This window comes from Mobula birostris, chromosome 1 (assembly GCF_030028105.1).
Source record: "Mobula birostris isolate sMobBir1 chromosome 1, sMobBir1.hap1, whole genome shotgun sequence".
Classification (NCBI taxonomy): Eukaryota; Metazoa; Chordata; class Chondrichthyes; order Myliobatiformes; family Myliobatidae; genus Mobula; species Mobula birostris.
The window spans coordinates 187952694-187968294 of record NC_092370.1 but is presented as its reverse complement, the minus strand read 5'-3'; the positions used below and the strand labels follow the sequence as shown (position 1 = coordinate 187968294).

The following is a 15601-nucleotide window of genomic DNA, read 5'->3' as shown; positions in this document are numbered from 1 at the left end:
CTGACTATTCCAGCATAGATCATTCTGGATTTTGATACCAAGATACTAGATATGTTTGGTTTCTTCAAGGGCAACACCTAGGATTTTATATGATGTTTTTTTACCTGGTTTTCTCTGCCTGTGACACGCATGGTTTCACATTTGGAAGGACTGAACGTCCGGTTCCTTTGAATACTTCAAGACCTGCCAGGTTTTGCCACTCACCTACAGAGCCGGGATAATTTACAGTGGCAAATAACCCATCGACCCGCACGTCTTTGAGGTATGTAAGGAAGTTGGGAACCCTGTGGTCAAAGCTACATTAGTTGCAGAGTGAATGAGATTTTTCCCCCCAAAAATGTACTTTATTCAGAAATATTACAAAATAGTTATTTACAAAAAACATTCGTTGACTCTGAGTCCTTATTCAATAAATAAAGTTATTTACAATAAATCATGCGTTGACTCTCAGTCCTTATTCAAAATAAAGTGAATGAGAATAACAACATTAGATAGTATTGAACGCGGGTCTCTCGAACTGTCAAGCAAGCAGCTTTACTGGCATTGTGTAAACATAATGAAACGTCACAAAACGATATAATGATCTGATTACCTATTTTAATCACGTTGGTTTAGTGAACTCTTCTCAACTTTGAATAACACAAAGAGATATTTGATATTCACTCCAATTTAACGTTTCATCTGAAGACAGCACCTCTGCCAACGAAGGTAAATATGGCCAGGTCCAGTACTGGAATGTTATCTTCTGACTCGGACAACCGCACAACGGCTTGAGCTTCTGTAAACAAAGTCTGTTTTCTATTGAGTAGGTTAGACAATAATTTAGAATGGTAGGCAGCAACCGGTCTTCTACCCCACTCGTTTTCCAAATCGCAACACAGTCGTGGTCAGGAAACCACCTCTGCGAAACCATCAACTCATTCTCCCCATTCCGGCGGCAAGTTGAATGGGAAAAAAAAGTTCGAGCAAGGCTCGCGCTGTAATTGGATCCGTCACAGCTGAAGAAGGCTCCAAGCGGCAGCAATTCAAAGTGCGCACAATGTGAAAAGACCACGTTGGAAGGAAGGAACGAAGTGAGCAGCGAACACTTGGCCGAGCGCACAGCGCCCTGCGACCAGCGCAGATCCCAGTCACACGCGACGTCACAGCACGAGACAGCGAGCTGTACTCGTTCCTCTTCACCGGCGCGGCCAATGGGAAGAGAAGTATTGGCGTGTGGGTTCTGCCCCCCTTTATGACGTACGTGCGCAGGCGGCGTCACGGGAGGGGAGGGGGTTGGGTTGGGTTGGGTAGGGAAGCGAGCGTCGGAGTGAGTGAAGGAGGCGGCAGAGGCTGCGGCTCGGCGGGCGGGGAAGGAACGGAAAGGAAAGGAAGCGTTTGGCAACTGAGCAGGTACGGCGAGCGCTGACCAGGCAGCCGGTGGTGGTCACTGAGTCGGTCACCACCAACTCCTGTAAGTCGGACGGCGGTGAAACGTCCGGCACCGGCCAGGTGTTCGTTGGGAGACACTTGGCGCGACTTGTTCCGCGTTTGGTGCGGCCGTGCCGACACCGCGGAACCGCGACTGCCGAGCACATTGTCTGCCTCGCTTGACTCCGGATTCGGCCGTGCTGCCGGCGACAGGGAGCCGCGGCGCCCCAGTGATGGATCGAACGGCGCCGGCGACGATTAAGTTTGGTGGTGAAGTTTCCTGGCCGGTTAGACGTTGCCGGCCGGGTGCGGGCTCCCTGCTCTCGGGCTGCGGCTCCGGGCGCCGATTTTATTTTGTGTTTTCCCCCCTCTCTATATTATTCTCTCTTTGTTCTTCCCTCCTTCTCTGACAGCTCTGCCTGTCTAACGAGGAGATGCCGCTCCTCCACCGTAAGCCGTTCGTCAGACGAAAGCCGCCGTCCGACCTGAAGCCGGACGAAGAAGTTTTCTACTGTCGGGTGACCAGGGAAATCTTCAGGAGTTACGAGTGAGTTGCGATTTCACCTCGTCAACCGGTCGCTAAACTTTCTTCCGCGCAGATGCTCTGGCTGATAACCGCGGGTCGGATGGCTGGGGATACTAGCGCTGCCTTTCTAGCCCCTTACGCGGCCGTACTTATTATTATTGTTTAAATCAACAAATAATGGTTCGAAATCTACGTTAACGGCACGGGGTTTAGTGAGCAACCTCTCCCACGGCCGCCGTGTCCTAGGCTCGACAAAACCCGGGTGTTTCTTAAGTGGTAATAAACTCGTGTCGGTTGTGAGTAGGCCTTGTACTGTCGGATCATGTAAATTTATTCATATACCATGATGTCTGCTTTTTTCTCCCTTCTCTATATGCGCGCATTCACTAAGTTCTGAACGAATTTGCGCCAAGCCAAACGTGGCTTGGTCCTCAATTCTCTGGTTTACATTGTGCCAGGTCAGAGCTTCATTTTGGATAATCCTCTAACGCGGAGGGACAACTTGAGTTTCTGGGCGACATGTGGAGAGCGTGGGTTGTTTTGGTGGTTATCCGAATTGCCTCTTTTGTACAAGGACTCAGTAATGGGCCTAGTTTAGAGAGCCAGAGACTGCTCATCTCTATGCAGCAATACTGAAAGTTATTTTCATAGTGTCATTTTAAGATGTCGAAGACCTAGTTCGTGAATTTTTTTTAAAGACAATATAACAACCACGATTTGTTTGCCTTAAAAATGATTCACTTATTACCGCTAAGATAGACGATAGAAGAGGAAAGGCTAATGGAAATGGTCACAAAATGGTATATTAAAAGACTTGATCTAAAATAACCTCTTGGAGTGACTAGATTTTTTTAAAAAGCCTAGGAGTTCCTTAATTGGAATCTTGTCTTTTCTAAGTTTTGCAAGTTTTTTATATTTAGTGGGCAGCACCACTGACAATTTTGTATTCATCGCATTGAAGGCTTAATTGTTGTATGGATGCTGATAAACTTTGAGATTACTGCCCATTTATGTCGAAATTTGCTTTTATTTAAGTAGTTAAGAAGGTTCTTTTTAGAAAATGTGTTTCAGTTTGACCTGTTGACATTTGTAGATGGGAATCAAATGATCACTTTTCAAGGAATGAACTTGATAGAATATGTGAAGATTAACACCTGCAAAATTTAAAAACAAGTAATATGGATTATTTGTTGATACCAGTTTCTTGCCATCATGTAAGCAGATTGTTGCCCCCCCCAGTTAATGATGAATTTACTGGTCAACCACACTTTAAATTATAAATATTTAATGAATATTGTACCATATCCACCCTGGTGTGCAATTGCACTGTTCCACAATCTGTGCCGGGTGATTGTCCATCCAAAGACTAGGAAATCTCATCCATTAACTTGTAAGAAATGGAAGTAGGAGCAGCTTATTTGACTCTGCCTTTTCCATTCTCTAAGCTTAAGACTGTTCTGTACCTCCACACAGTTTTCCTACCGACCCCTTAATCCTTTGATTCACTTGTATCTTCAAAACATAATGATCTTTTGAACGTACTTTGCACTGAATCATGGGCCTCCTAAAATTTGTTCCCTTTATAAATGGCTATTGCTTATTTTGAGTGTTACCGTGATTCTAAACTTGCTCTGTCAAGAGAAACATCAACATCAAAGACATCAAATCAACGTTAACCTTCTGAAATCCGAAAAGAATCCCTCTTGTTTTATTAAACTCAGAATATACTGTACTGCAGTCAGTTAAATCTCTGTGCAACAAACCTACAATCTCTTAAATCAATATGGTGAATTTCAGTTGCACTCATTCAATCACAAGTAAACAGATGAGGATGTCAGACCTTCATTTTTGGATAGAGTTGTATGAAAGACTTGCATTAAAAAGAGATGAGACATCTGTTCTTGTGCTGAAAGTCTTTTGCAATATTAACAAACATACCATTTGTCTTACTAATTACTTGCTCTGTCTACATGTTAAATTTCAGTGATTCCTGTAGAGATGCCAGGTCTATTTAAAGGTAATACCTTTTACTCTCGCACTTTCATAAGATCTTTTTTCTCTGTTAGAATGGATGACATTCAACTTTTCCACATTTTACTTGTCATTTACTTGCTCTTCAACTGCCTATATCCCTTCAACACATTTTAACATTGTGCTAATAGTCCATTCTTCCAGCTGGCTTTATATCTTCTGTGTTATGAGTAGTAGTCCAGATTAGATCCCAGTAGTACCCCACTGATCATAGCCTTCCAATCTGGAAATGATTCAGTTATTCCTTCAAGAATGACTAATTAAGACTGAGAAGACAGGGTTGGCAAGATGGCCCTATTTGAACATTAAATAATTTGTCATTAAAGCACCCAAGATTATGGGATGTGGGGAGGCCAGATTTTTCCATTAACCTAGCCTCAGTCCATGCCAGTATATTACCCCCAAAATTGTGCTCTAGTTTTGTTTAATAATCTAATGTTCATCACTTTATTCATTTTTTTTCTGGTGGTTGGAATGCCATTTCAACTGGTTCACTCTGAACAATTCTGCTAATTGCAATCTCAAAACAAATCAACATGTGTATAGTTCCATCAATGCCTGTCTCACCTTAACACTTCTGTAGCTGCCTGTTTTCTTTTCCTTCTATAACTCTAGAGGATGTATTTGCTTCCTTCATCTCGGTGAGAACCATTCTTGAATTTGTGTAATTTTGGTAGGTGATAATTAGTGGATCCACTTTAAGCACTAGGATACTAGTTATCAAGTCCTCACACATCAAAGTTGCTGGTGAACGCAGCAGGCCAGACAGCATCTCTAGGAAGAGGTACAGTCGACGTTTCAGGCCGAGACCCTTCGTCAGGACTAACTGAAGGAAGAGTTAGTAAGAGATTTGGGAGGGGGAGATCCAAAATGATAAGAGAAGACAGGAGGGGGAGGGATGGAGCCAAGAGCTGGACAGGTGATTGGCAAAGGGGATATTATCAAGTCTTGTTTGTTTTTTCCTTTTTACTCTCATTTGTTTCATTGATGCCAAATTTTTGGGATTGCCTTGGTCCTCAGTTGAATTCTGATTCTTTTTCTCTCATAATTCTCAGGAGATGGGTCTCTTTGTGCAGCAGTATAAGCCTTTCACTTGATTTTGTATCATTTTTAACCCCTGTTGATGGCTTCAGATGTTCCCTGACAGTCCTTTAGGAAGTATCTGTGCTGGTGATCTTTCTATCGAATGAGAGTGAGTCACACCCATGTCATTGTTGGCAAGCACTAAAAATGGAGGCCAAGTTCCCTTTCACAGAAAAAGGATTGCTCTTCTGTTGTTAATTCTCATCCCCTTGATAGCATTGATAGTGAATACAACATGTGACAATAATTTCAAATATTTGTACTAACAAATTGTCTGTGGACCTCCATTTAAATCTTAAAACTGTCTTGAAGGATTCCTTTCGTTTACTGTTGCTGAGACCTGTAATCTTCTGTACAGTGCAAAAAAAGCTTAAACTGAATATCATTTGCATTCCTGCAGATTCTATACTAAAAGTGATCTGCAGTTAAATGTGACAATAGTTTTGCTTTATTTTGGGTTGCAATTTCATTGGCTGTCTGTTAGTTGCTTATTATAGAAAGAATAAGATGTCACTGCATAAAAGCATCTTCGTAAAAGTTGGTGTGTGTTTAATGTGGAAGTGTGCTTTATACTTTTAGTGGAGAAAACTATATTTTTGCAATTCAGGATGAATTTTAAATATATCTGAGATTGTCAGAAATTGCTTGCACTCAATTTTTCAATTAATGACATCACTTGTGTATTTGTCTGGTCCCATCTAATTAGCATCTACATCATAAACTACTTGTAACAGATTAAAGTTCATTTCATTCCTCTAATATGAAATGAAACTAAGATGCCATTTATACTAATCTAAAATTTAGAACGAACATGCTAGATACTCAGCAGGTCATGTGCATCTTTAGATAAGTTGTTTCAATTTTAGATGGGTGTATTTTCATCAGAACTGGGTATAGTTGCAGATTTGTGGAAGAGTTTGTGAAATGGTGAGAGACAGTAAATGACCAATTTGAATGAAATTAAGCAGTAATAGCACAAAAGAGGAAATAAAAGGTTAGTTTGAAGGAGTTAGATGTAGACTGGCCATTTTCATGATTAAAAGGAATTCTGGATGTGATTATTGAACTTCTACTGGGTCCTGAAGCTTTTAGATATTTTTTGGAAGAAATCGTACTGGTCCACAAATTTGCATTGGAATTTGTAGAACTGTATCAGAACTCAGAGAGATTGGACTGTAATCTAAAGGAGAATCGTAACAATGAGCCTGCGAACATATTTGAGCTATTTAAAGTGCACTTACTTTTCCCATAGTTACGAGCTATATTAAATCAGAAGTGAAAATTGCTACTTCCCATAAAAATACTTGGTGCTGGATGTGTAAGAAGTGAAGATTTAAAAGGGTAGCATTGTATCTCCTGTGCCTGCGTAATGAGATGTTTTAGGAAATGCCATACATATTGATAGTGAAGGAAGAGTAAACTAGAGCAACTGAGGGGATGATACTTCAGGATGCTGAAAGGATGTAAAGACGTCACAGACAACAAATTTTACGACATACGTTAGTGATATTAAACATGATTCTAAGATGCTGGAAATTGTAAATGTCGTTGTAATAATTGTGAGCCTTTGTGGGTAGAAATGTGAACAAAGGGACTCCCTTAGTTCTGGGGTTTGTAAGTGGGGAGAAAAGTAAGAGCAGAAGTGTAACTAAATTCACTGTATTTTATACCTCGAAATTCAAAGTAAATTTATTATGAAAATATGAATATGTCACAATATACAAACCTGAGATTCATTTTCTTGTGGACTATTCACGGTAGATACAAAGAAATAGGATCAATGAAAAACTGTACCCAAAGAAAGATGGACAAAAAAACAATGCAAAAGGCAAAAAAAAAGTCCAAGTACATAAGAGAAAAATAAAATAATACTGAGTCCTTGAAAATGAGTCTATAGTTTGTGGGATCAGTTCAGTGTTGGAGTGAGTGAAGTTATCCCTTCTTGTTCAAGAGCCTGATTGCGAGGTAATAATTGTTCCTGAACTTGTGGGTCCTGAGTCTTCTGTAACACCTCCCTAATGGCTGCAGTGAGAAGAGAGCATAAACTGGATGGTGGGGATCTTTGAGGGATGCCTCTTTCCTGCAACAGTTCTCCTTGTAGGTGTGGTCTGTGGTAGGGCTGTATCTACTACATTTTGTAGGCTTTTCTGGTCTTGGGCATTAATATTTCCCTACCAGGCAGTGATGCAACAGGTCAGGATACTCTCCACTGTGCATCTATGGGAGTTTGCCAAAGTTTTAGATGACATGCCGAATCTGCACAAACTTCTAAGAAAGTGAGGTGCTATAGTGCCATCCTTGTAATGGGACTTGTGTGTGGTCCCAAGATAGGTCCACTGAAAAGATAACGCCAAGGAACTTCCCTACTTAACACCGCTTTTTTTTTCTTTGCAGTGACTTTTTTGAAAGAACCATACTTTGCAACAGTCTGGTCTGGAGCTGTGCCATTACAGGAAAGCCAGGGCTAACTTACCAGGAAGCAGTTGAGTCGGAAGCCAAGGCCAGACAGAATCTTCAAAATTTCCCTGATCCACTGGTGATGCCCATCCTTTACTTAGCGTCACTTTCCTATTGCTCACGACTCCATGAGCTCTGTGAAGATCTCTACGTGTATACGCAACATCGATACTTTGCAGGAGAGATAGTAGAAGTAACTGGTCTTAATGGTCTCAGGTATTGATGTAATATAAAATATTAGCACTTTGAAAGGGATAACTCTTTGCATTCCTCTGCCATCTTACATTGTGGTCCACTGAATATTTTTTCTTTGACGTCCTCAAAACTGCACACTTTTTCCAATACTTGTCGCAAAAGCACTTGGGATGGATTTGTATTTCTAAGTGGTGTGTCACAAGTTAACTTTTCCTGTTTTTACTCCCAATTCTCAATGTATTACTTCCTGCACTGTGATGCTACAGACCGGGGTTCCCAGCCTTTTGTGGGCCATGGACCTATACCAAGGGGTCCATGGACCCCGGGTTGGGAATCCCTGCTATAGATGTTACCTTGATCAATTTAACGATGTTTACATATGAATTTGACAACATTGCTTTTTCATTAAGCTGGATTGCACAGTAGTGTATCCTTTTACCTGATGGCAATTTTCAGCAAAGCATAGTGCTGTTTTTTTTTAATATTACTTGCTACAGGTTCTTTTTGCCCTTTGCTACCACAATTAAAGTATGTTAACTTGTACGCATAGTGAAGTGAATGACAGTACAAATGGATCTGCAATGTCAAGGGATCAGGGTGCTGTTTTGCTTTACTGAGTAAGAAAGTCAGAAGTTCAAGTCCCACTCCAAAATGATTCCATGAGTTATTTTGATACCATACTGAATGAGTGCAGCTTTTTAAGGCTTTAACTTTGCATTTGAAAGTGATACTTTGCTAGTTTCAGTCAAATGAAAACAAGTTGTACCTTGCCTAGCATTTGATCTACCACCAATAACACCAAAGCAAATTAATTGGTTACAGGTCTCATTGCAAGTCCCAGAGTCACTCAAGTGAGTTAGTTGCTGTATTGTCATGCCAATATTTAAGTAGCATACTAGCTGTAAATGCCAGAGGGCATCCTACAGATGTGAAAGATGCTTTTTTTAAAAATGCAAGTCTGCATTTTTGTATACTCTTCATCCCAGAAATAAGAACATGATTTTGAAGTTGGTTTCCCCATTTTCTCAGATATTTGACCATTTTTTCCCTTACAGTCTTAAAGGGCAGAAGCAATGGAACATAAATATTTAGTTTACATTGATTATAATGTATTTATTAAGTCAGACTTTAATCAGACATACAGTAAATGCAGACTTTGAAGTTAATGTCTATATTCTCAGTAGTAAATGAAAACAGTAATTTTCAGATTAAGTAGATGGAACTTTTTTTTAAACAACCCCATCCCAATAGAAGGAAAGGGTTTGGGGTGGTGTGTTCCAACACATGTGCAGAACTGCACATTTTCCCTGTGAGTATATTGTTGAAGACTTTAAGAGCACCTGCATTTTGATGTTGAGATTGTAGTGTTTGACAGTTTGTGTTTAGAGCACACTTACACGAGTAATGAATGTACATTGTATGCCATTGACAGAATCGAGATGTATAAGCTTAAATGATTCCTCATGAAAATGACTCGAACATTTTCTTTAAAAGAACTGCATATGTTTGGAGTACCATTTAAAATTTGTATTTCTGGATTCAAAAACAAATGAAGTGCCAAATATTTGGGCAGTTATTCAAATCCAGCTAGCCTATGTTAAGTTTTCATTAGCTGTATTTGATGAAAAGTTTCTCTTTTTTTTTTTTGGATTCAATTGAAATTTTTTTTTTTTGTAGGCAAACATGTAAGGTTTTGGAAGTTCTGACCCCACCGATGCTAAATGGGACTGCTAATGGACACATAAGTAACAGAACTGAAGATGTTGTAATTGTCATTAGTGATGAAAGTGACATTGAGGAACAATCCAAAGTCTCGACAGCTTCTCCATCAATTGGGTAAATCTTTACATTGCACCTAGATAGACTAATTTGTGTCTTTAGTCTGTTCTACTGGCACTGCTAGGTTATAAATAAGATAGTTGAGAAGCATCATAATGTGGTGAGAGATTAGAATAATTACTAATCTCTTGTGTGGAAACAGCAATGGTTTGATGTGAATAATTTAAACCAGTTGAATAGCCCACTTTCTTTCAACTCTTTACTTCATTTTTTTTCTATTAATTTCATTCATTTATTTTTAGTTTGGCCATTTAATTCCATAATCTTGCAGCTGAAATTTCTTTTCTCCCACTTTATGTAGAGATTCTTGTTGCTTTAAGTTATGTTTTTGAAGCTGTTTCTCATTTTTTTTTTTCTTTTTAAATTTTAAATTGGCTTTCTTAACTACATGTGCCATTTCCTTGAGCAGGTGATAAGTGGAACAGTTAGAATTTACAGCAAATGCCTTTTTACAAGTTAAAACTTGTCTGATCTGTTACCTTGAAAATCAAAATTATGGTTTAGTGAAACATTTTTTTGCGAAGTAAACTGATTAGCAGAATATTAGAGCTTTTGGAGTGGGCTATCCATCAGAAGTAATAGATGAGCTGAGCTGTTAACATTGCTGTTGGAATGGCACATATTGCATTCCAGTATTGGATGTGATGATGAGCTTGGAAATTTGATGAAAAACATATTTGGAAATGGCAGTAAGCTCTAACTGTAGACTTGTTTTTGTATTTGACAACAATTTTTGTCAGACTAATTGAATGTGCAGACTAATTTCTAAAGTTTTTTCTTCTGTTGGCAAAACCAGTGTGTTAACAAGATCGAAGATTTATAGCACAAAATATCAAATCAAGCATAATATAATGTTGCCTGTTGTGATCTATAAATTAACAAAGCAGCAACATTGGCCTTAAAGATTTTGCGCATCCCACCTGTGATTGTTGGATTCCTCCCACATCCCAAGTTAATTGCCCATAATGTACATGGGTAGTCATATAACTGGGAGGAATTGATAGGCACATGCGTGAAAATACATTACAGGGAATTAAGTAGATGAATATGCCTGATAAATATGCTATGACAGCTGGCATAGGCTTAATAAGTGGTCTCCCATGCCATAAGAAAATGAAACAGCAGTGAGTAAACATTTTGGGCAAATTTATATTTGACTATGAACATGGAAAAGTTAAGAGTATTTCTTATTTGGAGAAAGTGAATTGTGCACCTTTGCTTTCTAGGAAATTGGGTTTCTTCTGCTGATATTTGTTCATGGGCATCCTAATGGATGTTTATGCTGAAAAATTAAAACTCTCTCTCTTTGGAGTGCAGCAAAAACAATTACAGAGGCAATTACAGTATTTGCCCAGTTATCTAGTATCTTGAATTAAGCAATTCATGTTTCTCATAGTAGTCACCCTATAGTTTCTGTTTGTCAGTTAGGTGTAATCTTGTATCATAGGTCCAAACCTACTTCAATTCAGTTGACAAAAATGTATAAAACATTAAATTTATTTAAGTACTTGAGAGTCTGGAGTAAAGCTAAGGGAAGAACTACAGGGTTTGGGTAGAAACTAAGTCTGGTAACTGCTTAAGTTTCTTTTCGAAATCCCTACACAAATCATTTGAGAAGGTGGATAATGGTGTGGCTCAGCAGTCCACTTTAGAAAAGAAATTCAAAAAGGCTTGTACTTGCATTTTATAACAGTGGTGTATTTAATTTAACAAAAAACGATGAAAGCTTGCGAAGTTAAGCAGCACAATATTGTTAAAATTTGATATTGTTTTTGCAGGGAAAAAAGCAAGATTGATGTATCTTTATTTAAGTACAAGGTGAAACCACTTAAAACTGAAGGAAATGAAATCATAATTAAAGCTGCCCAGATGAAGTGAGTATCTGGGATGTTTCACTAGAAGTTTAAAATCTACATGAATATTGAAATATTTGCTGAAAGATGTATCTTTTGGAAATCCTATTGTCTTTTGGTGCCTTGATGGTGATTCACAGTGACCAAGACTGGTTCCTCAATACTCCTAGTTATTCAATAATCCAAAGGGAAAGTTGGTGAGATTACATTATTAATCAGGCAAGGTAACAGTGCAGTGTTGGCGCGTGGCCAAGTGGTTAAGGCATTTGTCTAGTGACCTGAAGATCGCTAATTCAAGCCTTGGCTGAGGCAGTGTGAGGGTCCTTGAGCAAGGCACTTAACCAACCACACATTGCTCTGCGACGACACCGGTGCCAAGCTGTGTGGGTCCTAATGCCCTTCCCATGGACAACATCGGTGGTGTGGAGAGGGGAGACTTGCAGCATGGGCAACTGCTGGTCTTCCATACAACCTTGCCCAGGCCTGCGCCCTGGAAACCTTCCAAGGTACAAATCTATGGTCTCACGAGACTAATGGATGCCTATAATATCAGTGCAGTGGTGAGTGCTGTGCTGTGGGATGTAATGAAAGTAAGCTCTGGGAGGGTTAAAAAAAGGCAAGGGTGAGGGGTGGTGTTTAAAGACCCTGATGTGTTCTTGTAGAATAGGAAGCAAATTGGGGAAATATTGGCAGTGTGCATATTGATTAGACTCATCAAGTTATCAAGGTCACTGGGGAAGAAAAATGATATAATGCAGCAAGGATTCTTTCCGTGTTATTGCATTTGTGGAGCATGCTGGCGAGGCCATACCTGAAATACTGTGGACAGTTTTAGTCTTTAAGAATACTTAAGTATTGGAGGAAATCTACAATGCTAATCCCTGGGATGGGAGTGTTGCTCTGTCATAAGCAGCAAAGTGAAAAGTTGAGGTGGAAACACAAAATTGAATAGATCATGACCATGCCCTCTGAGAATGTCTCAATCAAGGACACAAGTACAAGATTAGAGGTAGTCTGTGCCAGGGGACATGGCCTCAGAATAGAAGGGCATCCCTTTAGAACAGAGATGAGGAGGAAATTCTTCAGCTGGGAAGTGGTGAATCTGTGTAAGACGTTTCCACAGGTGACTGTGGGAGCCAGTTCATTGGGTATATTTAAAATGGAGGTTGACAAATTCTTGATTAGTATCAAAGATTATGGGGAGAAGGCAGGAAAATGGGGTGAGAGGGGAAGTAAATCAGCTATGATCAAATGGCAGTGAATACCCAGTGGGCCGAATGGCCTGATTCTGTTTTTGTTTTATGGGCTTGGAGCACAGAAACAGGCTCTTTGGCCCATCTAGTTTATGCCAAACTTATTCTGCCTAGTCCCATCAACCCATACCTTGGCTATAGTCGTCCAAATACCTCCCAGCCATGTTCTAACTGAAATTTCTCTTAAATGTTGAAATTGAACATAACTTTGGGAATTTCTTGCAGGGGTTTGCTATTCTCTAGAATTCTGAGGATTGAAGGCTAGATCGAACATTTTTTTGAGATGAGATGATTAATTTTGAAAAATTGTTGAATTGAAAGAAATAGAGTGAAATTTAAGGAACTTGGAATTAATCTGCCATGATGGGATTTCAGAAATTGAAGAGATACAAGGGATGGGTGGTGGGCAGGTGTCTACTCCCACTGGGGGTGTGTGTGTGTGTATCTAAGTAGCTATGATTTAGATTTTCTTTTCTTTTACCAGTCGCAAGAAAAATCAATATTCCCGGGATAAACTAAAGCTCTTCCTCAAACAGCATTGTGAATTGCGGCATGGCAGACTTAAGGTTAAGGTAAGATTGATCAAGTTGGTGTACTGGATGATCATGGATTTTCAAGGCAATATTTGTATTATTAAAGCCTTGCGTCTGTGGTGGGAAAGTGTTGGAAAAGGTTCTTAGAGATAGGATCTGTGGACATTTAGAGAATCATGGTCTGATCAGGACAGTCAGCATGGGTTTGTGAAGGGCAGATTGTGTCTAACAAGCCTGATAGAGTTCTTTGAGGAGGTGACCAGGCATATAGATGAGGGTAGTGCAGTGGATGTGATCTATATGGATTTTAGTAAGACATTTGACAAGGTTCCACACGGTAGGCTTATTCAGAATGTCAGAAGGCATGGGATCCAGGGAAGGTTGGCCAGGTGGATTCAGAATTGGCTTGCCTGCAGAAGGCAGAAGGTCATGGTGGAGGGAGTATGTTTGGATTGGAGGGTTGTGACTAGTCCCACAAAGATCTGTTCTGGGACCTCTACTTTTCGTGATTTTTATTAACCACCTGGATGTGGGGGTAGAAGGGTGGGTTGGCAAGTTTGCAGACGACACAAAGGTTGGTGGTGTTGTAGATAATGTAGAGGAATGTTGAAGATTGCAGAGAGACATTGATAGGATGCAGAAGTGGGCTGAGAAGTGGCGGATGGAGTTCAACATGGAGAAGTGTGAGGCAGTACACTTTGGAAGGGCAAACTCCAAGGCAGAGTACAAAGTAAATGGCAGGATACTTGGTAGTGTGGAGGAGCAGAGGGATCTGGGGGTACACGTCCACAGATCCCTGAAAGTTGCCTCACAGGTAGATAGGGTAGTAAGAAAGCTTATGGGGTGTTAGCTTTCATAAGTTGAGGGATAGAGTTTAAGAGTCGCGAGGTAATGATGCAGCTCTATGAAACTCTGGTTAGGCCACATTTGGAGTACTGTGTCCAGTTCTGGTCATGTCACTGTAGGAAGAATGTGGAAGCATTGGAGCGGATACAGAGGAGATCTACCAGGATGCTGCCTGGTTTCGAGAGTATGCATTATGATCAGAGATTAGGGGAGCTAGGGCTTTACTCTTTAGAGAGAAAGAGGATGAGAGGAGACATAATAGAGGTATACAAGGTATTAAGAGGAATAGATAGAGTGGATAGCCAGCACCTCTTCCCCAGGGCACCACTGCTCAATACAATGGGGACATGGCTTTAAGGTAAGGGGTGGGAAGTTCAAGGGGGATATTAGAGGAACGTTTTTTACTCAGAGAGTGGTTGGTGCGTGGAATACACTGCCTGAGTCAGTGGTGGAGGCAGATACACTAGTGAAATTTAAGAGACTACTAGACAGGTATATGGAGGAATTTAAGGTGGGGGCTTATATGGGAGGCAGGGTTTGAGGGTCGGCACAACAATGTGGGCCGAAGGGCCTGTACTGTGCTGTACTGTTCTATGTTCTGTTAACATAATTGTTGGAGAATGAGCGCAGGCTTTGCGCTTTCATCCACTGGTGGCTTTCTTTCTAATCAGTTTTTACATTGAACTGTATGTATCTTGAAATGATACCAAGTATGCTGCATTAGATCTTGAAGAAAACCTACAATAGCCTTCCGTTTCTCATTGCAGTTTATTTCCACTAGAACTATCCTGCTTAAGTTAGGCCTATGAACTCTCCGTGCTGATATAAATACAGTTTTAAAGAATCCTATATTTTAAAAATGGTAAATTCAAATGTTGAACATTTGGATACTGATTTGGTTTATATTGCTCCAATGCTGAGGATAAAGAATAAACTGAGATGTGATCCATGGTGTCCTATAACATTCATTTTCACTTTGCTTTTCTTATTAGATTTTTGTTTTTGCTGCTTTTGACTTCCCTTTTGACCTGCCACTAGAGGGTGCAGGAGTTGTATCCTTGTAAGTGGTAGTTAAGCAATATCTAATTTTATAATTTCAAAATGGATGCTACATTGAATCATAAGTCATTTGAAAGTTTAAATACAAGAGAAAGATAGTTTTGAGGTATTACTGCTTCAAAACTAATAACCCCATACTAGATCCACAAATTGTGAACAACTTCTTTGCCTTTCTCCAGTATCTTAGTTTTAAGTTTTCATCGTAACCCTGTTTATGAAGTGTGAGGCTAAATACTGCAGGTAATAAAAATCTGAAGTCAGAAAATGTGAGAAATATTCAACAGATCAGACCAGCTCGTGCAGGGTGAAAAATAGGGTTAGTGCTTTTGGTTAATGACCTTGTTAAAATTTTGTTTTTATTCATATATGTGAACTATTGAGATACAAAATTCATATAATCTAGTACATGGAAGCACTATTGGGGAACTGTATCCATTCAAACTATCTGTTTATGCCTTGCCGAATCCAAATTCTTTTTGCTGGCTGGTGGTGTAGTGGCATCTGCACCGGAATTCG

The 15601-nt window shown here is 39.9% G+C and overlaps 1 protein-coding gene across 1 annotated transcript in view; it reads left to right on the top strand.

The window, feature by feature from the left end:
• Positions 1 to 1290: 1290 nt before the first annotated feature.
• The window catches only part of baz1a (bromodomain adjacent to zinc finger domain, 1A), an 87822-nt gene continuing 73511 nt past the window's right edge, over positions 1291 to 15601 (top strand). Inside the window, exons 1-6 of the mRNA XM_072267523.1 lie at positions 1291 to 1392; positions 1824 to 1957; positions 7445 to 7723; positions 9380 to 9538; positions 11320 to 11415; positions 13132 to 13219. Of these exons, the coding sequence (XP_072123624.1) occupies positions 1845 to 1957; positions 7445 to 7723; positions 9380 to 9538; positions 11320 to 11415; positions 13132 to 13219 (735 nt within the window). The 5' untranslated portion in view covers positions 1291 to 1392; positions 1824 to 1844. The remainder of the gene's footprint in view (positions 1393 to 1823; positions 1958 to 7444; positions 7724 to 9379; positions 9539 to 11319; positions 11416 to 13131; positions 13220 to 15601) is intronic.